The following is a 27,620-nucleotide window of genomic DNA, read 5'->3' on the forward strand; positions in this document are numbered from 1 at the left end:
GCAAAGGAAAAGGGTTGTAAAAAGGTTGACATACACGGCAAACCCTGAGGGGAGTCCGGATTAAACCAAATTTACCAATTCATCAATATAAAATGGAATAACGCTTCGTCCAGCTTAAACGCGATATGCAAATAAAGGTTGATCATTAATGTTGGATAGCGCCAACTATGGATAACTTTGTATTTGTAAACGCGTTGAATTCAAATATGATCCAGATTTCTATTTCCAAGACACAGAAAGCAAAAACAAGGTGGGAGAAATCAATTCCACGTCACGAAAATTCACTACGATCGCAGTAGGAATGCCTCTGTGTGTGTACATGATATACGTGCGTGTGTGTGTGCGCGTGTGCGTACTCAGAACTTTATTTACCATGACGCTCTCAATAATTTCAATCATGTGCGATACGCTTTTAGATTCGACCAATAGCAGAGGATTTGTTGATTTATGTGTGTTCGACGTCGGAAGAAATGCGACAAACAAATATCAACAAATTGGTTGACTTTTTACATTTTGTCCAAAAACAAGCTACCTTGTATACGGGTTACCTTTACCGTCAAAATTAAACCATCGAGCGGTTATGTTACCCCCATATCTCGGGGATTCTCGCAAAATTGACAGGGCCAAACGTTGAAAATCGAATTCTGTTTATATGCCAAATGTATGAAATTCATCTCCCTCGAAAAATATATGACATATCGCCGCATAATTAATGCAGTCGAGCGTGGCTATTTCGTTTTCCGGTGAAACGTAAATATTCAAGATAAATGACACAGCGGGAGTTGATAAACAAGCGCTAATTTCGGATTTAATTCGACGACAATTGCACGCCTCGCGAGTTGCATGGCCGCGTATAGCGCGATACATTACTCATGCGTACAGATGTAAATAGGAGAAAAAACAAAATGTGTTTTTTCCATAAAAGGGATTTTTTGTAAGAAAATATCAACAAGCATGAAATTTTTTCCAGATATCTATATCTTTTGATTATGTCAAATTGATTTTTTTTTTAAATAATAGATTTGAAACTAACCACTACTATATTTTAAAGATCGCATTCCAATTGGCTGAATAATAATATAATTACCATTTTTAATTAGGTACATTCTCCAAAAATGAATCAAAATGGAATAGTAGTAACTATTTTAACATAATTTTTAAAAAATTAAGTTTTTATATTTTTTTAAAAGTACTTTTAATGGATTAATGAGATTTTTTCGATTAAAATATAATACGATAATTCGGATAATTTTCAATTAGATGCATAATAAAAATATTGCTTATGTATGTATATCTAACTGAAAATTATCAGAATCGTATCATGACATTTAATTAATTCATTAACGTTATTTTTACAAAATATAAAGAAACATAATATTATATTTAAAAAATAAAGAAAAAAAAGCAAATTTAATGTATAATTTTAATATCTCTACAATACGTAAATTATATAATTGATTCCTACGATAACTTTTCTATTTTTCCATAAAGTCCTTTGAATTCTTAATTTTCAAGTACAATATTATCACGCATATTTTGCGAAAGAATGGAAAGCCTGGTATTTATCGTTCTTTGTGAATTGGCTATCATCAATCTTTGACTTTAATTTCGTATCTCATTTAAATATTTTTTTTGTATAGCTATTTTTTTTAAATTCCCGCATTTTTCAACGGCACTTATCTCGCTTATCGTATCACTACGGACCTGCGAGTACTAAAAAGCGAATGAGTGCGGGATGGAGAAAGGAGGAACGCGAGCACATTTGGCCTGGCGGCCATGGTGAATTTCAATTTGCGACCAGCACGACGAGAACGACAAGCAGAATTACGGAACGAACCATTACCGAGCAATCGGTCTATCATGAACGGCCTTTTGTACTATGCCCGAGAAAGGGAGGAAAGGGAGAACGGAAGTTTACGATGGGACACGCAATTTTCTTGTTCGTTTGGGGGGGGGGGGGGATTGCGAGCGTGTGCGCGACCTAACGACTTAATGCAAAATAATAGTCGGCGCGTCGATACCGTAGAATAGGCGACGTTAACCGCCCACGTGAATAATTTGCGGCGTTAAAACATCGATATAATATCATGGTATTTCGTGGAATGAATATTTTCACGAAAACTTAATGACTTGAGTTATTATTCGGGAGGTCGATGAATTGTATCCCAATGGAATTGGTCAACTCGTCTGGAGGGATCGTTTCTCGCGTCAATTTGTGCAAATGACAATATATAAAGCTAAATGTCTGGATGTGACAGTTACATTTTTTACACCTCTAATGTATTTTCTCGTCTGCAAACTTAAAATACTTCGTTTAAAATGAGAATATGCAATCGCGTGCCAATTCCAAATAGATTTTGACTTTTTTTTAAATTTTAAATCTTATTCTAAGTGTATAGCGATTCTTATTTAAAATTAGATACTAAATCAGGTTTCGGAATTTTGCACATTTCTGTAACTCTTGATTTAAAATCACTTAATCTTCATTATAATTCATTGATAAGAAAGTTCAGCTTTGGAGAGCAAATTTTCTCTATTTAGTATCCATAAAGAAGAGAAGGGAAATGTCTTATTTATAACCAAGTATTTTTATTAAAAAACGATAGGATTCTACATCAATTTTATAGGTGCATAAAATAGCAGGGAGAGTGTCAATTACAAGAAGTGAAATGAAAAAGGTATCGAATAGGCAAGCATAAAATATTCGGCATACATTTATTGAATAAGGATGAAAATGTCATGTCTGTTTTCTTAGGTAAATTTTGTTGGTAAAATTTGTCACGCTATTATAACTGCAATATACATACATACTTATTCCTGTCGTACTCTTCTTATGCACGTATCTCACGTATACTGCATATTTCAAAATTTATTCTCAGCATCGAAGTCGAAGCGTAAACGAGAAATCGCTGAAACGCCGACACATGCATCCTAACGCACTTTACACTAAACACGAACCCTTAAAAACTGCGCTCGTAAATATTCATGACACGCGCGAGCTGTAATTACTTGTAATCGCGTGTCGCATCGCGCAAATGGCTATGTCGAGCCGCTATAAGAATTCCGCGTAATGTGTTAACGCGATAGCTGTTTTTCCCACGAGCGAGAATAACGAGCGCGTAAACGGTATCATATCGCGCGTGCGCGTATTGAGTTTCGGATTAATAACTCATACGATGCGATCCATAAAAATATTTAAACTCTCTATTGTCGTTGTTACAACGCGATCTCTAACAAACTGAACTTTATAGGATACAAAATGAATCTATATACTTGACGGTTTTCAATATTTTTATAGTACACAGATTATTATTTTATAGGTGAATAAAAATTGAAACTTTCAAACTTGAAGATACGTAGGAGTGATGTAACACGAGTGTCTTGGATAATTTAATTTATTCATAAAGATGGATTTTCCTCAAAGTTTATGAGAATTTTTATAATTTATATTTAGTACTCACACATTATTCTAAAAAAAAGAGGGTCCGCAAAAACTGCCCGTTTTTCGGCCCTCGATTTTAAAATCGGTTCATATGTCAAATGATAGCATATGATAAGACATTACTAAAAAAAAAGTTTCACGTTGAGCATACGTCTGGTTTCTGAGATATAGGTTAGGTTAGATAGTCAAAGTTGGAACCACCCATTAAGAAAATGTGGCATTATTATCACATTGTGACGCTAAACTCTAGCTGTATGAGAAGCAATCCACCCAGGATTTCTAGAGTCGCCAAAATACACACAGATTTCCTTCGTGAAAGCAATATGAGTTAGCCAATCATCCTCAGATTCGACTTTCAACCCCAAAGCCCATCCCTCATCAAAATCGGCACAAGCTTCCTGGTATTCGAGTGTCAACCCTCATAAGACTTTTTCAGAAGCAAAAATGCATCTGGGCATTGTACAGAAACGTTACCTAAGTTTGCTGATCATCCTCACACTGGACTTCCAAGCCCAAAAAACCGCCTCTAATCAATAAAGGCACCAAGTTGCACTTATACGAGTAGTAACCCTTCTGATTTTTTTAAACGCAAAAATGCACTCAAACATTCTTCAGTAAGGTTATCTGAGTTAGTTGACTATGCTCAGATTATACTTTTTTAATAATGTCTCATCATAAGCTATCATTTGACATAAGAATCGATTTCAAAAGCGAGGGCCGAAAAACGGGCAAAAAATCCACTTACTTTGCGGACTCTCTTTTTGAAATTGCACATGTATCCCTAATTAAAATACAGCAAAAAATTTAAAAAAAATAATAAATCACCTACATGATCGAAAGATATTTTTCATAAATTCTCGTGCAAATAGAAGCCACAGTCGAGACATGTACATTATATAGAACTCTTCCCTTAAGAGGTGGACTATTTGCCTTGTGTTTTCTTACCCTAGCGTTGTAAGCACGTTAATTCGCGCACTTTGCGCTGCTTCACGCTCTGTTAAACTTAGATTATATCTGGTTATAGTAGCGCGTTGTCAACTAGATATAACATCACTAGTATCGCCGGGAACAAGGTTGCTGAGGAGGTTGTTTGACTATAAACCTGACTATAAAGCTGCTGTTGCACTATTACTTGACATGTCTCGTCTATATTAAAGCGTTGTATTCCATCCTTCGGATCTCTATCGTGAATCCTCTACGTTGGAAAACGCTCAGGTGACCTCGATATCGCGTCACCCGGGTAACACACGGCTGGCGGAGTAATTATCGACGCTTTTAGCGGCGACGATTGACGGAATTGTCTATCGTGCCGGGCGTCGTGAAAATCCGTTTTCTCGATCGTGATCGCGAGTATCGATGAACGTTTCTCCCGTTTTCTACAACGTAATCTTTCTATCGGCAATCTGCAGAGAATCAGCAAGGGATCGCGATAAAGTGAAACCACGTAGCTGCCATTCCTTCACGAGATCCGCCATACCCAGTGGCGCATTTTCGATTAGGTTACCTAGACCTCAAACTTGGACAACGCTTCAAACTCTAGAGATGTAAAAAAAAAAAATTAAATATTTTTCATAAAGATTAATTTGTTTTTAAATCTTTAAAAATATAAATCTATATAAATTTGAAAAATTAGTAACATATATTTATATTATTAACTCTTTCGAGTGTAAATACTTTCTTGTGTCATGTATGTATATCATTGAATTCGAATTTCGACAGTAATATAAAAAAAGTACTTTTTTTTTCATCTAATAAAATAAAATGATATAAATTATACGTAAATTATCAAAATATTTTTTACGTTAAAAAGAATGTTATATCTCTTTATTTACAAATTTTGATACTTGTATTGAGATAAATTCGATAATGTAATACAATGTTGTTAGATGTCATTCAGGCTTGAAAAAGTTTAATTACCAAATTTTCAAAATGTCGAAAGCAAAAAATTTTGTCGTTTGAAAAAAAAACTAAATTAATTTATGCTATCGTTCATTACAAAATCACAAAAGAGACGTGATAAGAATGTAAACAAATGATGCGAAATCTGTATACAAAAGAAACATTAGAGTTCTGACATCTCGGAGAATCTTTCTTTCTGTTTGAAAGAAGATACGAATACAATAAGCGTATTGATTGGTTTTTCGAAGCTGAGCTTCAATCAGATTATATTCTACAGAAAGAAGCCAACCAATAATTTTTCGATTGTTGATTGGTTCCTTTCTGCAGAATTCAAGATCCAATTTTATCTCGTTTCAAAATAAATCGCACATCAATGTTTCTTGGGTTTTGTTTTGTTGTCTGAGCATACAAGCTGCAGCAATACATCTACACATATGTTTTTTTGCACTTTCTATGCTTATCTGTTTTTAGTCTTCTCTGTTCACAACGTGATCATGTTTTATTCCAAGAATAGAAAATATTAAAAAATACACTTTTCTCTACATTTTTCTTTATACTTTTTCCTATATTTTCTCTAAAAGCACACTTATTTGCTGCAATGTAAAGTTTCTCAAACATTATTTGTAATTATTTACAATTTTACCAAATATAACAAAAATTCTATTTTTTGGAATTTTTAGTATATTTTAAAGTGATGTATTTTCAATATTTTATTATACAAAAAAAACATCAATGCTTGAAGCTTTTGGTCTCTCTCTCTCTCTCTCTCTCTCTCTCTCTGTATGTGTATATTCCGATTTAGATTTTTCTAGAAGAGAGAACATGTCACAAAAAAATCTTCGCTTTATTGATTTTATTTATCTTTCCAAACAAATTTGCAATCACGGCAGCAGATTGTATTATCACGTTGCATACAAAACGGCGTGTCCCAATATTTTCTACCTTAGCAGAGAATTGGTTAAAGAAATTTATCATCAACCATCATTCGGATAAAGTTATAGTACAATCATTTGTAACAGTCTTTGTGAATCGAAATAAAAACTAAACTATGTTGTGTGATTTACTAATAATAACTTCTCTTTAAATAAAAATCTTTTTCCTTTAAAGAAAAGAATGCACGCATGTGCAAACGCATATAATGTGCATTATATTTTTGATATGAAAAAGTAACATTACAACGTTATGTATACATATATGTATGTCAAATAAGTTATTTACCATTTCAAATGATTTCTAAAACATGAGTTGTTACAAAAAATATTTTATACAAAAATTGTATGGTTCGGACAAGGACACTCCGTAATTAGAGAAGGTGCTGTAAAGATTTCAAGATTTTTTTTTACATCACACTATATCTTTTATCTTACATATATATATATATATCAATTAATTTAATTATTCTGCACGTAAAAGCACATATCAAAAAGTAAATTATAAACAAGTATCTATGTTTTACGATATATATTTCATAAATTATTTTAATATGCTACAAGATATCAAATACCTTTAGTGCTCTTGTGTATTAAAAGTAATAAAATAAAGTTATTAAAAAGTGTAAACACTCTACATGCTACATATTTATGTTACCAAGTGTAAAAATCAATTATGAAACATCTCGCATAAACTATTAATTAATTATATGTAACATATTTTTAATTTATATATACAGAAGATGACGAGAGATTTAATTAACGTGCATAAATATAAATAATATATAATTTAATTTAAAAAAAAATAATAAGTTTAAAAGCTCAACAATGTTTCGACTTTTGGAATAAAACTACGTCAATCGTAAAAACACTTCTCTCAAAACTATGCAAATTTTGTATAAAATATTTTTGTTGCGCAACGCATATTTTATGTATTTTAAATAAAAATGTCAGGCGATGATATATATTGTTATATTGTTTTATTGTAACGCGAAAAATCACTTCTCATCGACAGTCTTGGTCTCGCCGGCGGCGGCGTAATCAATTTGCACATTAACCAAAATAATTTTTCCATCTCCTCCAACATTCCGTTCGATTTCGTTCGAGGCGTTCACGTTGCGCGCGTTAATCACATCGGATACACGATTGCGACGTAAATCGCGCCCGTTCGCTTCGTTAATGCAAATCAAAATTGTCCCGGAAATGTCATTACGGGAACAGCTCGCGGCACGTTATCGTACGGCGGCCGGGGGAGAGAGAGGAAGGGTGTAATACGTTTTTCATCGTGTCAACGTAGCACACGTTATTCCCGCAGATTGCGCTCGCCGCGTCGTCGTTTAAGAGCCACCCCGCGGAATATATCCGCGACCGGTTATAAATTACGACGCTTATCGCACTATCCGCTACAACGTCCCCGTCGCTTTCGCGCAAACGGGCGCAACACGACGACAGAATGTGTATCACCCCGAATCCCGAGGTGTATATCTTCGAAAGCATTAAGGGCAAGGGAAAAATGTCGCGGAGAAGAATATATTTACAAAAAAGGCTGTATTAAAAAAAAAAAATAAAAGCTCAAATATATATATATATATATATATATATATATATATATATATATACAGGGTGTCCGATAATAATCGCCCCACTTCTCTCAGGGCAGATGGAACAGGTCAAACTGAACATAAAAGTCCTTTACCATTTTGCGATCTTCGTAATAATTATCGAGAAATTAATTAACAAAGATTGACAAATCCGGGCGAGTACAAGCGCGCGGCGAGAAGGCCCAGCCTACTGATACGCGGTTACTATAGTAACTATAGTTACTATAGTAACCGCGTAGCAGTAGGATGGGCCTTCTCGCCGCGCGCTTGTACTCGCTCGGATTTGTTTATTAATTTCTCGGTAATTATTACGAAGATTGCAAAATGGTAAAGGACTTTTATGTTCAGTTTGACCTGCTCTATCTGTCCTAGGTGGGGCAATTATTACCGGACACCCTGTATATAATATGTAAGGAATTATGTGAAAGATATTATTTTATATACATTAACAATTAATTTCGGAATCATTATTAATTATTTTAATTGAATAATTAACCATAAATTCTCTTGTAAATAATTGAGATTTCTTTTAAATAATTTTGCTATGTTGATATCATTACATTTTATACTCGGCGTGACTGAGCGCGTCGAAAATTTTTTTCCCTGGAGTTTACGATAGATTTGCGTGTTTCCCGGAGAGTTGTGCCCTTCAAACACATCGTGTCACGAAAAGCGCGATGTCAGATACGCGAGCCGAAAAGCTATAACCGCGGCGCTATAAATCTCGGGAAAATCAGCGGACCTTTCGCGTTCTTCGACGTTATATGTGGCACCTCTCTTTTTCTCCTACATAGGGCCACACCTATCCTCAGCTCTCACGTGACGAGTCTTCTTTAACCAGCAACCACGTACGCACTCGACTTTATATATCGAATACCGCAGAGCCGCGTGGTCTCCTATTGCGCGTTTACGTTACGGTGCTTTAACCCTCCGCTTTTCTTCTTTATATACACTTTGAGTTTATACGCACCTCGCCACGAGTTTATCGGTAATTGACCTTTGAGGATAGTGTTTAAAGGGGGTAGCGGGCGACTCTCTCGATGACACTCGTTGCGGTATAAAAAGAGACGAGGAGCCGCGTCGGGTGATGCGAAAAATTCGCTTTGCGAAATTGGATACTCGCCTTGCAAAACGCTCCTATGCGTTTGAACGAAAAGCGTAAGAAGTGAAAAAAATCGCGAGATTTAAATAACAAAATTTACATACTGCTCTTTTTTATTAATAAACAAAATGTTTCTTGTATTTGTCAAGTTTATAGAAAAACTTTTATATATATTTTTTTATTTCGATTCTTGTATTATTTTAAATCGAAAGCAATTAAAATGGTCGCCAAATAGTCATTAATTTAAATGGTCATCATTGATTTCGATAAAGTTTTTTTGAAACAAGTTTTTCAATTATCTTCGAAATAGCACTCCAAAATTTATTTAATGTAGAATTGGATAGGGAAACAACAAATCGTTTATGCACGTGATAATTACATTTTGATAAAGAAACCTGCAAAGTTTTCATATTACATATAAACTTAATGGAAACAATTTTTGCAAAATTATTAAATCTACATTTTTCAAGAGGTAGAGAAAGAAGTCAAATAGATGTGTTATTGATTTTGTTGTTACAAGAAAATCGTTAATAGTGGCTAATAATAAAAAAAAATATTATTAGAATATCTAAGATAGACCAATACTCTTTTACATACACACGCACACACGTCAAATATGAAAAAAAACAATTTTTTAAAGTTGAGATTAATATTTAAAATATGATGTAGTGACACAAATTGCAAAAATATATCTTTAAAAAAAGAACTTTAAAGTCTTGAAACATAATTACGTCACATTGCAATAAATCGTCAAGTGAATAAATAAAGAACTTTATTCTAGAATAAATTTTCTTTAAATGTATAGAAGATGTGAAGAAAACTACTTATACGCAAAAATTAATAAAATGAGATGTAGTCATAATTATATACAAAATATAATGTAAAGACCTATTTTCCTCATTAATTACATACGTAATATAATATTTAAGATTTACTAATTAAGACTTACTGTTTATCATTGCATATTGTATATGTATATGTGTACGTGTGCAAAAGAAAGTATGTGTATGAGAGAGAGAGAGAGAGAGAGAGCACGAATAATCTTATTTGTAACGTATTGCTCGATAAACTTAAAATGATAGCAATTTCCGAGCAAGTGACAGCATACGTCAGCTGTCGCTCGTGCGTGATGCGCCGAAATTAAATCAGCGAACGTTGCATATATGCGTCGCGGACGACATATCGTTTTCTCTTTGTTTTTCCCTCTCCCACTTTCATGTAACCCGTCGTCTCATCTCTGGAACTCCGCGAGGGCTTTAACGCGAGTTTTTAGTTTAACTAGCCCTTCGGGCTGCATTTTTCAGATACGTACAGTACGTAGCCGTCGTTTGAGAGCGCGCGCGTCTCTCTCTCTCTCTCTCTCTCTCTCTCTCTCTCTCTCTCTCTTTCTCTCTCTTTCGAGCACATACATATTCATACATCTTTTTCAATTGCAGAGACGTCTGTCGTCCCTTTATTCCGTGACTTTTGCAAAATATTTGCACGCATAAATTCGCCCCGTAGTCGGCCTTTAAAAATCTACCTCCATTTCATTCAATTTGAGTTTGAATTCCTTTAATTCGACGTGAGAGCACACCGCTGGAAAGTGTAAATTGCGTACGCGTGCGCGTCCAAGTTTTATATATTTTTTTGACAAACATACAAAAGATACGCTATTTAGCTTGCATATACGCGTCGCGTCACGCCTCCCGCACTTAAGATGCGACGAGGGTCCAATTTGAGGAGCTAATTCGCAGTTTTCAGCATGCCGTCGCGACTGAAAACTTTTCTTGATGCAAAGAAAAGATCCAATTCGACGGAGGTAGATGCAAATACAGAGCATTGTTGCATTTATTAGCGCGAGGCAGTTCGACGGTTAACGAGCAGGAATTCTCTTTTATTTTCCCAGCCGCCCTTCGCGTAAACCTCGAGACTTGTAATGGATATTCTCGCGATTGTCGGTTCTATCGGGCTTTTCCTCACCTCTGACTCGTTATATCTTTTGTGCCAAGTTGTTCGATTCCTTCGCACGTTTTTCTTTGATCGCCCGCTGCTCATTATGCGACTCACGAGAAATAGAGAGAGAGAGAGAGAGAGAGAGAGAGAGAGAGAGAGAGAGAGAGAGAGAAAACAAAACAATTTTTTCCCTCGAGCTTTCGTCCTTTCATTTTCGTTATTTCTGTCACAGAAGGTTAAATCGAAATAAGGAATTAATTTTTAAAATATATTTTTGAAAGTAATTTTTTGAAAAATTTAGATAAAAAGTTGAACAACCTTCTTGCAAAGTGTCTTAGATATCAATGTATTTAAAAGATAGAGATTAAAACAGATTTTATAAATTTTGGGTGAAATTATCTCTTTTTTTTCATCTCTTTAATATGAAGGTAAATATTCTGTAATAAAATAATTATATATCCTGGAGACGAGCGTGGCTGTGATCGCTGCGTCGCGTCGTCGGCTACGAACCGACGGAACGCGGGTTCGAGCCCACTGAGGTAACCATATGCCTTTACGAAGCTTTTTTCATAGGAATTAAATATAGATATATTGTAATAGGAAAAGTAAATAAAGGTATGATAAACCTTCTCGGCAGAAGCTGAAGGTACACCCGGTATTTTAAAATAATTATATATCCCGAATAAATATATAAAGCAAATATAACACATGTTTATGAATTAAGAAGCGCATGTTGATAAAAAATTGTATTCTTCAAAACGGTGTAAATTAATTTTGAGAGTTTCAAAAAATTATTTGATTAAAAAGAGAAACGATTATAAACTGCAAATCTGCAATTTTAAATCGGTTATTAGAATACAGATTTCTGTATCAGCCTGTGCATTCGAAACGAAGGCGAACGGAATAAATTGATTCGCCGCTTGACGAAGGCAACGGCGACGGAGAGAAAATGTAAATGGGCGATCGCGTGTAGTGTTTACCTCCAACGGCGAGTTGTACTCCGCGCTTAATAGGCTAAAGTTCTCGCTCATTTCCCGCCCTTACAAGAAATCGTTCCGCGAGTCGTAATAATGCTTGCCCAGACTATTCTATCTATCTAACTGTCCCGGGCAACCCTTCGCGCAGCTCCCTTTAATCAACGATCTCGCGTCACCCTCGTCCTCGCCTTCACCCTCGCTCTCGCGTTGTTTATATATTCTTCCACCGAAATCTTGCGTCACGAGCGCGCTTTTTTCGCGGGATATACGTGCTCGTTAAGTTGGCGCGCCGCCAATCACAGGTGTACGTGCAACTAAGCGTGCATACAAATATGTGGACGTGCGAGTGCAGGAATTTGGCTAAAGAAAAAGTGATGCATTATATTCTTTTGAATATTTAGATAAGGTGTTTTTTTAGGAAGTTTCTTAAAAGAGAGATTTCATGAAATATAAATCGAATAATAACGATATAAAAATTAAAAGTATACATATATATGATAATATGAAAATTACATATAACGTGTATCATTTTCTATGATTTTCTTAAAGTAAAATATGTATATAAAATACCGAGCAAAAAATTTTCATATCTAAAAGAAAATATTTTGCAATAACAGATTTTCATATATCTTTTCCTATTCTTTTCGTTTGTGATTAAAATTGCAATAATTTATATACATAGATGGCTTGTCTCCCGAATCAATAAATCTTAACAAGTTCTTTGATAAATCTTATTAAACTTTTAATTTTAACATGTATATATATATATATATATATATATATATATATATATATAGAGAGAGAGAGAGAGAGAGAGAAAACTAAAATAAAAAATTATTTAAATATTCAATAAAATTAATTTTTAATTTTTTAAGACATTAATCATATCGCTATAGTACTATTATATATTTTGTAATCTATTAACAAATTAAAGTAAAAAGTAAAAAGCAGAGTTACAGGAAAATTGAAACAAGATTGAAATTTTTTTCATGATATTATAGAGGTTGTACAAGAATTAACCCTTACGATACACACTACATTTAGGTGTTTTTTCATTTATTTAACTCTTTGAGTCACGAATTTTTCTAATTGTCAGAATTTTATAAAATCTCAAAATTCAAAATGACGGATCCAATATGGCAGACAAAATTTTATTTCCGCCATATTGGATCCCTACATTAAATTTTGGAAATTAAATCCTTTTTCCTTTAGATTCCGATTCTGCGATCTAAAAAAAACCTCCAGAAAAAAAATTTAAAAAAGAATACAACTGTTACTTTCAATTTAGAACAGAAAATATTATTTTTTATATATTTTTTATCAAAAAAAAAGGATTTAACAAAAAAAACACGGTGGAAATTCTAAAAAAATTCTTAAAAATACTTTAGAGTTTACTAAAATTATAAAAAAATTTCTGTATTTATTTTCATAATAGATTAGTAAAAAATGCATTTTTTTCGTAAAAAAGTACTAATTTTTATATATCTCTTTGTTTATATATGGTATTTTTGCAATTAACAATTAATGACTATTCATATTTTTTGTACACTTATTGATGTTCTAGATTCTAGAGACTGTAGAAACAAAAAATTCGGTATTTGTTGATAAAAAAGTAGTTAAAACAACGAAAAAAAAGTGAGTCTCTGGGTGACCCACTGTGACTCAGAGGGTTAAATTGATTCAAAAAATCTGTAAAAATTCGTGAAAATACTTTCAAGGTTCTGGAACAAATATCCATAATTCATTTTGGAAAAAAAAGACGGAGATAAGAAGCTTGAATAAGAATTGACCTATACGTGTATCGTAAGGGTTAATACTAACGAAACGATTATTTTTTTTTCCAAAAGCTCTCATTACCGCATACTGAATCGCAATTATATACTCTTCTAAAATATGAGAGGGGGAGGAAACGAAGTTTTTTATAATTCTCTTGGAAAAATCTTGCCACATAGGTACACGTACACGTAACACGTACAATCTACGCTGGCGAGCTTTTGCTGCATCGAACGAAAGTCGTTGGGAAGTTTCAGTTGGCCCGTTGCGAGAGCGACGAAATATTCCGAGCGCAATTATCCGCCGCATATATACATCCACTGTGATGCGGTGCGGTGTGGCACGAGATGCGCTCCTGAAACGTTTTGCAGGTAAATGCGGTCTCTAAGCGGCCGTGTCGGGGAATACGTTCGACGGCGCGGGGGGCGCGGGAGGCGGGGGGGGGGAAGGGAAAGGGGGACAGGGGACCGGAAATGTGGTACGCGGAAGCACGAAACGCGCGCGTGACAAGAAACTACGCGCCACCTCGCGCATGTCGTGCATCTCGCCGCGCGCGCGAAACCGAGCAGCAGCACCGCAGAAAATTCCTCGATATCGATCCGCCTCGTCGGACGACTGAGCGAACGAACGGACGGACGAACGAACGAACGCATGTTGCCGGATTCTCCGTGCTGCTTTAATTAAGTTAAATTGCGCCGCATTCCTGAGGAGGTGGCACGGCGGTTCTTACACTCTCATGGGCTAGAATTCCCCCGATTTATGTGCCGTTTCTTTCGCAAACATACCGTCGTATTTTTTTCAACACTTTCGTAGACATTCTCGAGATCTAGGTGACAAATTGCTGAATTTAGTTTATTTTTTTTTTTTTTTTTATTCACAGCTGAGAGTAAAAAATATTTTCAATATACACACATTTGAAAAGTTTTGTCCCTCGGAAAGTTTAGGCGCTAAAGTTTCACGAGTTATCGTCATTAATATCCTATGGCATATCGCAAATTTGTACATATTTTAAAAATAAGATTTAGAGGGAACAAAAAGAGTGTAAAATATATACAGGGTATCCAAAAATTCGCGCAACACCCTTTAAGGGAAGGTAGAGAACAGTGGGAGGAGCGCTTTGCGAGCGCGTTTTGTTATGACAACCGAAAGAATTACACACATAATGTCGCGGGCCTAGTATCAAGTGACAGTGGGAGGCGTCTTCGCGCGAGCTTCTCGCGGCACTTTATTGGCTGATCTTTTACAATTAATATTTTCTTAAATATTGAGAAAATCGCAAAATGATACAGGACTTTTCTGTTCAGAATAACACTCTATCTTCCCTTAAAGGATGTTGCGCGAATTTTCGGACACCCTGTATAAATACAACTCTGTACATTTTAATATCTCACCAGTAATTTTCTATATACTTTTGTACGCTATTATAATAAATTTATCAAAGATTGCAATTATTACAAAGAAAATGGATTATAATTCTGCTGTAAAAGAAAATCATCACTAACAATAAAAAGATGGACGAGTAATTCGCGCTAGATAAGAATAATTAATTGCATATAAATTGTCTCTCTATATTTTGATTAAATATGTATACAATGTACGAATATAACGATCGTTGAATTATATAAAAAAAACGACCAGGATTCGAACAACTGACGAATTGGAAATCGAACTAAATAACAGGTGTACAATAATTGCATTTATTTCAATGACAAGAAAGAAGGCGATAATGTACGGACGTAATGTCCAATATAAAAAATAAAGTAAAATCAGATGAATTTTTTTTTTATTTCATGAAATTGAATTACTATTGAAAAATCACAGAGATCGCTTTCAAATATCTCATTTGATCTTTTTCGACATATAATACATTAACCATATATTTTAAATTAAGTAACTATTGGTAATAACTTTTTGTCAATTTTTTCATATAGAATGCTTTACAATTATTGGATCAATTTACAATACGAGAAAAAAATATTCTTCTATATAATATATGTATAAAGATACTTATTTAACACTAAATCTACGACGACACATAAAGGCAAACATACATTTATATTCGTTATGAAAAAATAATTTGTCATTGTCACCACTATTATCTAATTTTAGGGTGCCGTGCGATTCAAATTATTCAGATCCGCGCCCTTTAAAAACAGGGGATGCATTCTTCCTTAAAATCAGCCGGCGACGGCGCCGTGAATAAAGGAGGAGCCGCCGCACCGGTGCGTGCGGATAATGTATGGTATCGATAACAGTGGGTCGGGACAAACGCGCAATAAATTCGGGGTTGGCCGGATGAGAAAGTCAGCGCGTGGATTGTGCACGCTATGAAACAATCGTTATGATTAGAGCAGTTTCGTGCGCGGTCGTTTTATCGCGAGGCAACGTCGAAGGAGCTGAATGAATAGCCCGGGTAGGGAAACAAAGAATTTACCGGCCTGAATTCTTGACACACTCGTTCGTTATTCGCGCTAAACCCTTTCATTCTTAGCGATGTCTCTTTAATATGAAAATACCGCCAATTCCATTTTCACACAAATACGAAATCTACGCAAATTTCAGACGCGAGCAATTCTCTCAACAACCCGCTGTTATTTTCGCACACAGATTTTTCGACACAATCAGTTACATGGGATGTATTTTACATTCCAACATTGTATCTCCGCTTTGCATATTATTCATTAATATTTCACAATTACATAAAAATTGATAATATTTAATACATTTTCTTTAAATAAGGATAAGTGCTAAAATTTTTTTCTTTAATTGTAGAACAATTATATATATATATATATATATATATATATATTAAATCTTCTTCTTCTTCTCAGTCCGTCGTCTCTTGACAGAGGCGTGATGACTTCTCTTTTTCATATACATGATTGCGTATGTGGATAGTACACGTATGTGTATGTGTATACATGTATATGGGACACCTACAATTTTTAACGCCGATTCCGAACGGTTAATTTTTGTAGAGAAGTGTTCTTGACAAGATTACTCTCTCAATGGGTTGCCAGCGTCCTTCCGAGAGGAGAGCGAGCGTATATAATTTTTCTGTTCTTATCGGGGATCGAACCCGGGACCTTTGGCTTAGAAGACCGATACGCTGTCTACTGTGTGACGCTTCGCCTCGTTTTTATATAATTAAATCAATATATAAAAAATTTAACAGTTACTAAAAGTTTAAGTAATTATATTGATAAAATTTTATTTATACATATAAACGATTATATATAACTTTTAAAAGATAAAAGTAAAAATTTAAATATCTTTATTAAACGACAATTTTAAAAATTTTGCTCTTGTTAATATTTAAACCTTTCAAAGAGATTATACTTGAAAACAATTTAAAAGAATTCTGATTCTATTAATATTATTATTTTGTAAATCCTACCATAAAAAATATATTAAATAATTATTTAATCTAAAAAACAAAAAAGTATTAGGTATTTATATTTTTATAAATACTTTATCATTTATTTTATAAATTTTGTATAATCACTAACAATTATCATAGAAAGGTATAATATTATTTATCATGATTTTAAGAACATTATTATACATGTATAAAGCTAGATTTAAATTAGAAAAAAATTAATCTGATATTAATATATAAATATAACTTATGTATATGTAATTAGATATTAACATTATATATAGTTTTAAAAATATAAATAATGTACACAGTTAAATTTACCACATTTTTCGCGGTGTGATGATAATCGAGTAATGAGAAAAGAAGTTAGGTTTTTAGCCGTGTATATTCTACGCTTCACATAACTTTGCATCGATTACGTATATTGTATATATTATCGACATGGAATATGCATCTTTTTATATTGGCAATATTCAATTTAAGAACAAATAAAAGCGGTCAATCAATAAAAAAACTTTTGCCCAATCAATTTATTAAATTTCAAAAAATGCAACGTATTTTACACTCTATGTATATGAGTAATTGAAAAAAAACTTTAAAAACAAATTTTGATTGATATGTGCGTAGCTGAGGTAACGATTTTTACAAAATCAAATATTATATATAAGCCAGTTTAAGCCGTTCCTTGAAAAAATTATGCGACAAAAATAATATATTTAATATATTAAAAATTAAAGCTTTAATAGATGAGTCGTAGATTTAATTTTATTCACGATTGAACACTAAATTAAAAAAAAAAAAAAGGAAGTGGCATACCGTTATCCCCGATAGAGAAAATTCATTTGAGCAGATTTTACATCTATTGTTACCATCGATAAATTGGGAATAAACCGGCAGGCGTAGCACGTATTATATCGTAGATATACCGGTGTGCGTCGTAAAAAAATGTATAGACAGAGTGCCGGGGCCAATAAAACGTGATTGATACCGTGCGAAGTTTCGAGGGTGAACGGCCGATGCATATTAAGCTTGCAACGAGTCGCATGCGTCGAACATCACGGTTTCGCTTCGTGCGAAAAACGCCGTGTTCCGAATAAGAGTGACGCGAACGTTTGCTCGCTGAAAATTCTGATGCCCATTTAAAACCATTTGATATCGAGATATCACTAATCGTGCTGTTTCACGACTGTGCCGGCGGCGGGAAGAAAAAGAATTTTCGAGCCGTTTTCAATATTACGATGTACTATATACATACGCGAAGCGCGCGACACAGAAATGATTTGATCAACGTCAGTTTTATCGATTTGCATTAAAATTTTATATTACGTTATTTATGTTATCGTTTCACGTATACACAGATTGACAAATGTCAGTATAAATGTGCTTTTCAAGTGTGAGATAAAATTCTTGAATAAAATATTTTAGGTAAATTCTTGAAATTTTTATAATGTAAGAGTGTTGAGTTTGTAAAGACTATAAGCCGGATAAGCATATAAAAAGTACCCCGACGTGTTTTTAAATAATACTTGGCCTGTCATTTCCTTATTGTAAAAAAAAATTTTCCTCAAAATTTCAGCTCCTTAACTTTATTATTTTCTGAGTTATCGAGCAAAATGTCATTTTTAGTTTTTACTTTTTTTGTCTATAAATTTATTCGAGATGATCGCATATCGATTTTTTCTGAATACTTATCAACGAAAGACACAAAAAAAATATTCTTTTATTAATCTTGAATAAAAACTCGACTTTAAAAAAAAAATAAATTAAGAAATGGCATTTTTCAACATGTTTTTATTCGAAGTTCAATAATCAAACTTTTATAAAATACTCTTTTTATAGGTCTCAATACTCTCAATTTTTTCGAGTTGGTGCAACATGGTGAAAAAAAAATAAAATCTTTTTTTTATTATTATTTTTTGACAATAGGACGGAAAATTATTTATTTTTCTTGTGATCTCTTTTCTATAATTATAATAGTAATGATAAGAGTAATAATGATAATTGTAATAGTTATAATTACACTACAAAATAGAAATATTTTTTATGAACACTAAATTATTTAAATTTTTTAAAAACAATTCTCAAAAATTACAACTTTTAGATAAACTTTTAAATTTCTTTTGCATAAAAAATATTTCTATCCTGCAGTATAATTATAACTGTTACAATTATTATAATTATTACTATAATTTTTACAAGAAAATAAATAATTTTACGTCTAATTACTAAAAAATAAAAAAAAGATTTTCCATTTTTTTCAAGATGTTGCACCAACTCGAAAAAGTTGAAAAAATTTGAGAGTATTAAGACATAAAAGTTTGGTGATTGAACCTCGAAAGGAACATGTTAAAAAAGTCTTAATTTCTTAATTTCATTGTTTTTTAAAAAATCGAGCTTTTATTCAAAATTAATGAAAAAATATTTCTTTTGTCTTTTGTTGATAAGGATTCAGGAAGAAATCGATATGGAATCATCTCAAATATTTACAGAAAAAAAATTGAAAATGACGTTTTTCTCGATAACTTAAAAAATAATAAAGTTAGGGAGCTAAAATTTTGAGGAAAATTGTTTTTTACAGTGAGGACATGACAGGCTAAATGTTATTTCAAAACTCGTCAGGAGGCACTTTTAGTATGCTTATCCGGCTATAGCATTTACGAAAAAACTTTCGATCACATACTGAAAACTGGAAAATAATTGTATCATGAACAAGAACGATTATTTAAACATAATAAACGACATATCGTAAGTTCTCTCTCTCTCTCTCTCTCTCTCTCTCTCTCTCTCTCTCTCTCTCTCTCTCTCTCTCTCTCTCTCTCTCTCTCTCTCTCTCTCTCTCTCTCTCTCTCTCTCTCTCTCAGGCCATCTTACAACCACGAGAAATTGCGCGGTCGTGCGGAGAATGATGCGTAAAATCTACGGAATGTTGATATGAATCGATTAGTGACGGTGCAGCAATAAGCTCGGTCCGCCAGGAAGGAAAAAGCCGGATAGAGGAGGCACGCGCGAGGTGATCGTTATCGCGGATCGTTATCATGCATTGGATCCGTGATAAAAAAAAAAAAAAAAAAACGCATTAGCATTCGCGGAATCATGTCGGCGCATTAAGGAACGAATGTCCTTTTTTTCCTTCCCTCTCTTTCCCTGTCGTCTTAATTTGAGGGCCGCGGAAGATTTATTTCTTCGGCCTGCGTAATATACCTTCTTTCTCTCTCCCCCTGCCGCCTCTTCTCCATCCAAGGCTCACTTTGCAGTGCCTTCTCCGGTCGTAATACGCTATTGTTCGATATATATCCAGCGATGCATATTCATGGCGCAGAAATGCACTCGCGCGCCATTAACACTTTTGCGGTGGTGAGTGCCTCGCAACGAATCGTGCATACATACCTACACTTGTCCTGTGATCCGCCGTGAATTTCACTTTGATGTATTTCATTGACCGATCGTTATATTACACCGCAACGTTATCCAATCATTGAAAGAGGGAGAGAGAAGAAAGGGAGGAAAACACCGCAGCGCATTGTTCCGTTTTTACATACACCTATATTATATATATTAGCGATCGATTTAATTAAAATTCACATATCCAGAGGGCAGGTGGGGGAGAAACAAGTCGAATTATTTATCGCGGTGTGAGAGCGAGGGAAATTTACAAAACACAAAACGTCAGAAACAAGGAAGGAAAGAAGGCAGCTCGAAATACAGGCCAATTAGGGATCGATTATCATCGACGAGGTTACACCCCGTAATGAACTATGATAGGGACGAGGGCTTTTCTTGTCGAAGGTGTTCTTGATCGAACCGGCCGGTATTCAGCGTCACTTCCAAACTCGAACACGTAGAACACAGCTAGAAGCACGCGATTCTTTCCCCCGGCGAATTTATTCCTCCGACGTGACCGGCATAGCGACAGCTGTATGCTCAAGATTTATGTAACCTGGCACACACATACACACACAAAGTATTACATAGCATACGTGCTCGGATATATGTACAGGGTGTCCGGTAATAATCGCCTCATCTCTCTAGGGCAGATAGAGCAGGTCAAACTGAACATAAAAGTCCTTTACCATTTTGCGATCTTCGTAATAATTACCGAGAAATTAATTAACAAAGATTGACAAATCCGGGCGAGTACAAGCGCGCGCGGCGAGAAGGCCCATCCTACTTCTACGCGGTTACTAGGCGCTCATTGAATGATAGGAGGAGCGGTCTACGACTGGAAATGGATGCGCATGAGTAGCGCGCCTAGTAACCGCGTAGCAGTGGAATGGGCCTTCTCGCTGCGCACTTATACTCGCGCGGATTTGTCAATCTTTGTTAATTAATTTCTCTATAATTATTACAAAGATAGGAAAATGGTAGAGGACTTAATGTTCAGTTTGACCTGCTCTGTCTGCCCTAGAGAGGTGGGGCGATTATTACCGGACACCCTGTATATATATATATATATACATATACATGCGTGCTTCCATGGAACACCACATTCGATCGTACGGCCGGCGATAATTAATGGTTACTTTTAAAGCGTTATAAAACGCGTCAAAGAGTCGACGAGACCTTCGCCGTGATTTACGACGCGCGAAACGAGCCTCCCGAGAGAACGAGCTCTTAACGTTTTCTGTGCGACCGGCGACGTTATCCTCGCAAGCATGTCAGCAGATATCCTCTCCGCCGTATCTCCTTGATCTGCTCGACAGATGGGCGGAAAAATCAATTTAAAAGATTATAAGCAAATTCACAGTCTCTCATTACTTTGAATATCGAGATATATCTGATTTTATAAAGGATCGAGCTTATATTCTTCCAACAAAATAAACTGACAATCAGAGTATTAATCGAAAAAAATAGCGTATTCTGGCAATTGTATTTTTGACAAAATAAATCGAGACTTTAGAATGTATAATACTCTATTTTTAAGCGGGTTAACGATTTATAAGATTAATAATGTTGAATATTGACATTTATTCTTTTTAATAATCTTGAATAATCTTCAACTCCAATAATACATATCCAATACATATCCTTTATTCTGACATTTAGTATTAAAGAAGATAAATTAAATTATTATATAGCATCCTATTTTTTTTTAATAATAATTAAATTATTGTCAAAATTCTTATTCGAATATCTCTAGTTTTATTTTTCGATTTTTTATAAAATATTTATGTAAATATCCGCGTTTTATTATGTATTAACTTACATATATATATATATATATATAATACTATTTAATAACATCCCTTTTAATCAATCATCTATATTTGTCAACGCTCTACATATATGTATAGAAGGTTGAGCTTAATTTTAAAGATAGAATCTCTAATCAGTTTGCGATCGATTTTTCTTCAATCAATATGTCAAGGAGCTACTAGTTTTCGCGTTAAAGAGTCGAAAATGCAAACCTTTTTTGAATTAAAATTAAAAATATACGAATAAAAAACTTCTACTAGCTTTCGACATACTCAACATCTACGTCATTCATTTTTTATGATAGAATGACATTTGACAGTCTTCCTTTGGCATAGCGAAATCTCATGATGTCAAAAGTAGCGAGTAGACTGAATGCGTGTTAGATACTATTTCGATATTCGTAGCTCGCAGCCATCCGCGAGAGAAGTCACGCTTATCACTTATATAAGTCCGCGTCACCTCTTTGCAGATCTGCACGGCGATGCATGCACAGGAGGATGCATATATGAGAGAAAAGAAAGTCTGCATGACAGCAACACATTCCTGCTGCTAAAAGTTGCATACGAAAGAGAACACTATTGGCAGGAAGATGTTACACTGTGGACATAGATAGGAGCAAATAAGATTTACGTCATATTTGATCCATCATCGCGAACTGCTTTCTCATCGCATTCATCCCCTTCCGTTCATGGAATATCAATATTAATGATGATCTCATATCGTAATTAATCTTACAATTAAATCACACAAATCGAGTTTCTACCTCGGGAATCTTTGGCGAATTACAGATATATATAAAGCAAAATAAATCCGAAAAATTCCCTTCCAGCTCGACATCATTCTGCTGCACAAAATTAAATAATCTCTTAATGTCTCCAGAACGAAAACGACGTCAGTCGCACTGACAGATGCAAATGGATTACCGTGAGATTGCTACGTTTACGAGTTTTAAGTATCGTTTGCAGAAGACTTACGTTAGGAAAATTACGATGCGATTGTATAACGGCATAAAATTCTTAATTCATTGCAGTCTTAATGCACAATGATCTCCATAAAGGTTAATTAAAAAAATAATTTATATAAATAAAAAATCAGATAACAATATATATATATATATATATATATATATATATATATATATATATATATGTTAATATAGTAATATTTATATTATATTAATAAGTAGTAAATTATATTTTGTAAGAAATTTTCTTTTTTTGTAAAATCGTAAGATAGTTAATTTTTTCCTTACTTTTTCCTTCTTAACTCCTCTTGTTCTAATTCTTCTAATAAAATTATCTCTATTCATTATAGTAATTAAGATAAGTGTAGTAAATTTCTGTTCCACGAGTGTTTTACATTAAATACTTCATTTATTAGCTATAAGCTGACACTTTTTGTAGTATATATGAAAAAAATGAGATTAAATTTATCTAATTGCTTGTGAGAAGATAAATTGATGCTTAAATTACCGTGTGTGTAAAGCTGGCGTCTCACTTTTGCGGAAACTCATTAATTGTTGGGAATTTTAGCTTTATTTTTAATAGTTTTAAAGTTTTTAATAAATTAAAAATTAAACAAATCGTTTTAGTCATTAAATAAAAAAAAATGACTCGAGACAAACTAATAATGAGACGTCAAGTTCACGCTGCGTCTTACTTACCCGCCGACAATTTTTTTAACATTTCTTGTCAGATTTTAAGAGCGCTTGAGATTTCTACAATAGTGTTACAAAAAATTCCATGTATGAAAAATATTAGAATATTAATTAATTAAAGATATTAAAATCGTCCGAAAATCGTCGGACTGGTATAATACTGATTGTGAGATGAAACACTGATATTTTGATAGTTCTATCGACTTTAAATGAGATTTCGTGTTACACTGCAATCACTTTTAATTCCTAAAGAGAGTTCTATATGGAAAAATTATTATAATATTAATTAAACAAATTAGATCGCCAGACGTTTAAATACCGAGGTGAAACTCTAGTCGTATTTCGATAGTTCTATCAACTTTAAATGAAATTTAATAATTACTTTTAATTTTTAAAAGAGATGTTTTGCATAAAAATTATTTAAAATCAGACTATTTTGATAGAGCTATCAATCGAAATACCAACGTTTTACCTCGATAGCTCGACTACTTATTTGCGATCTAATTTGTTTAATAAATATTTTAATAATTTTTACGTATAGAATTCTCTCTAAAAATTAAAAGTGATTAATATGAAATATCATTTAATAAAATTAATTAAATTATTGAAATACGACTAGTGTTTCACCTCTCGGTACTCCCGACGTGTCGAACGATCTAATTGGTTTAATATATGTATATTTTAATACTTTTTACACATAAAATTTTTGTAGAATTGTGTAGATATTATAAGCGATTAAAAAGAAGTGGTAAAAATTGTCGGCAGACAAAAAGTGAATTTGGCGTCTCAGTTTGTTTCGTTTTTTTCTTTTGTTTAACGAGACTAGAACTATTTGTTTCATTTGTTCAGAATTCTAAGACTATTAAAAATAAAGTCAGAACTTTCAATAATTAATGAGTTTTCACAAAATGTGATGCCAGATTCACACGCACCCAAATAAAATTGCACGAAATATTCGATGATCGTAACAAAAAAGTTAATTCCGCGAATAATACGTAAATTACCTTTTGATTACTCCGACAAAGCCCGATGTTATCCCAGGCCTGCTCAGCCTCTCCTAATCCTTTGTTAATGAATCTTCGAAAACACAAAACATTCGCGCTTAATTACAATCGTCAACATTATTAATTACGAATATGACGCTCGTGTGACATTTTGCACGATATTCCTGATAATAATCGCTTAAACTCTTCAGCACGTACTTTGATCGGAACGGTATGTACACAAAACGATCGTCCGTCTTTCAATTTGACACTCCCAAACAATCATTCAAAATCCGCCATTTGTAATAAACGCGGATATCTCAATGTCGCCGACAAATATCGAAATATATAAATCGCGCAGACTAATAGACGTATTGACAATGAAATAATCGCCCGTTAATCAATTCGGTACTCTCGACACTCGTCTACGCACAAAATTCACTCTTTGGACAGTTAGAAAGATACGAGAAACACGGGACGAATACCTTTAGACTAACGTGATTGAAACGGTGAAATACTGCGACCACGTTTACTAGCGGACAGCGGACACGCTGCAATCTTTATTCTGATTGGCTGATCTAGCGTCTACAGCTTAAGAACACAGCGATGGATCAGATGACATATTAAAAAAGGAGAAAGAATAAAGAATGTTTCGTTTCCAAACGCTGAACGCTACTCGTTGCTCGCCGCAAAATCAAACCAGAAGCTAGTCCCGGTAGCATGTGGAGGGGATGACTCCCGCGCACACCGAGTTACGTACTGTGTATGTGTAGCACATGTGTATACGATACGAAGCTTGGTACCATCCTCTCCACGTCCAAGAAAGCGAGGTTGAGCGACGAATTGAATTTCTAAAATTATATATTATTGTATATTTAGACGTGTATGTGCACGCATATATCGTTCAATTCTATCGCTTCTTCATGTAATGATCGAGATTATTAAAGCATTGCTCGAGCCTCATTTTTTATCTTTCTTTATGACGCGAAGATTTTTTGTTTATGCCTCTTTCACGTGTGTTCTCTCTCACATTAATATTTATTATTAGCTATTTACATATCTTTGCGTAACTATATCAGTTGTATTAAATAACTATCCTTCTACTCATGCATATATAACATCATTACAAAATTCAAGATAGAATTCTATTTACAATTTTATGTCCTGCATATGTCTTCTTTTTTTCTTGTTCTATTAAAGTACATGTGCATATCCTGATATTATATATATAAAATATTTATACATATTTTCTGTGATATTTATATTTTATATTCGAGCAACGCTCTTTTATAATCTGGATTAATTTATATAACGAAGCGATAGAAATAAATAAATGTGCACAAATACATCCAATTAATATATAATTTTAAAAATCTAGCTCGTCACTGAAACCTCTCGCTTTCTTATCCACGCGTTTCTTATATTTCGGGTTTTATCCTAAAAGAGACTTTGTTCGACAAGAATATTCTTTGTTTTTTCCTCCTATCATCTTATCTTGCATTTTATGCAATCGGCCTATCGTTGCATTTGACTTTGCACTGTAGACGTTAGATCAAAGATTTCTTGATCCTGATCGCTCAAAGTGAAGTACTTAGGGTTCTCCAATGTCGGTTAACTTTAATCTCAGACTATATTATCTTCTGTAGACTGTCTTTTTTCAGACAAGTTCTGAAAAAGAAACAAAGGATATAAACCGATGTTGGAAAAATAGGCCCTTACGGTCACAGAATCTCACTTTCACTTCCAATAATTTTTTTAAGCATTTTTTCTCAGGTTTTAAGCGCTTGAAACTTTTACAAAATAAATTATAATTTTACAAAAAATTCTATACGTAATTATTAGAGTATTAATTAAACAAATTAAATTATCCGAGACGCCGAACCTGTACGTACCAAAGTAAGATAAATTCGATAATTCCATCAACTTTAAATGAGATTTCGTATTATTCTGCAACCACTTTACTTGCTGAACATAGTTCTATGCGTAAAAATTTATTAGAATATTTATTAATGCAATTAGATCCCCCGGAGGATGCTGGATGTATACTCGTAAATGTCGAGGTGAGTAATGCGTAAAAATTATTTAAAGTCTCATTTAAAATTGATAAAACTATCGAAATACAACTAGCGTCTCGAGCGAAATATTTTGTTTGATAAATATTCTAATAATTTTTACGTATAAAACTATTGTAAAATTTTCAAATGCTTAAAATCTGACAGAAGAAATGCTAAAAAAAAGACTTTGTACACATTAAATTATTGAGAGCAGAGAAGAACAAAATAAATTTTATATAAATTCTACAATTTATATAATCTAAGCATTATAAATTCAATCACATAGAATCAAGGTCTTTTAATTTATTTCTGTAGCGACTAGAATACAATAGTTCGCTCAACACCTGCAAGCGTCGTCGTTTCTATCTAGCCACGACATGACCCCCTGATGACGACGAACAAGGATGCTTGTGGAAAGCGATGGTATCGTCGATTCTCATTGCTCTCCACTACAGTTATAGTAGTACAGTTTCCTTCAGAAATGAAAGTGCATGCAAACATAACTGAACTTGAGAGCTACACTTTTATCTCAAGTTTATAATAATAATATATTATTTTTATATTAACAATATATATATATATATATAGTTGTCGACCAAAATTATTAATAAAAATATATACACATAATATTAACAATAACTGTATATAGCAGCAATTGATTTGTGTTTCAATATATTTAGTCGGAAAAATCGGAAT

The 27,620-nt window shown here is 33.6% G+C and overlaps 1 protein-coding gene and 1 long non-coding RNA gene across 5 annotated transcripts in view; one reads left to right on the forward strand and one right to left on the reverse strand.

The window, feature by feature from the left end:
- LOC140671368 (cyclic GMP-AMP phosphodiesterase SMPDL3A) overlaps positions 1 to 27,620 on the reverse strand; it is a 72,578-nt gene that overhangs the window by 23,224 nt on the left and 21,734 nt on the right. The window contains exon 1 of one of the 4 annotated variants that reach the window (XM_072902614.1): positions 2,808 to 4,962. The exons of 2 other annotated variants lie outside the window; for them this stretch is intronic. In XM_072902614.1, the coding sequence (XP_072758715.1) occupies positions 2,808 to 2,809 (2 nt within the window). In that variant the 5' untranslated portion in view covers positions 2,810 to 4,962. Of the gene's footprint in view, positions 1 to 2,807; positions 4,963 to 27,620 lie in introns of those variants that run through there. One more of the 4 variants, XM_072902617.1, reaches the window with a different exon arrangement.
- Positions 1 to 27,620, forward strand: part of LOC140671372 (uncharacterized) — a 35,655-nt gene that overhangs the window by 1,548 nt on the left and 6,487 nt on the right. The window lies entirely within an intron of this gene.

This window comes from Anoplolepis gracilipes, chromosome 11 (assembly GCF_047496725.1).
Source record: "Anoplolepis gracilipes chromosome 11, ASM4749672v1, whole genome shotgun sequence".
Taxonomy (NCBI): domain Eukaryota; kingdom Metazoa; phylum Arthropoda; class Insecta; order Hymenoptera; family Formicidae; genus Anoplolepis; species Anoplolepis gracilipes.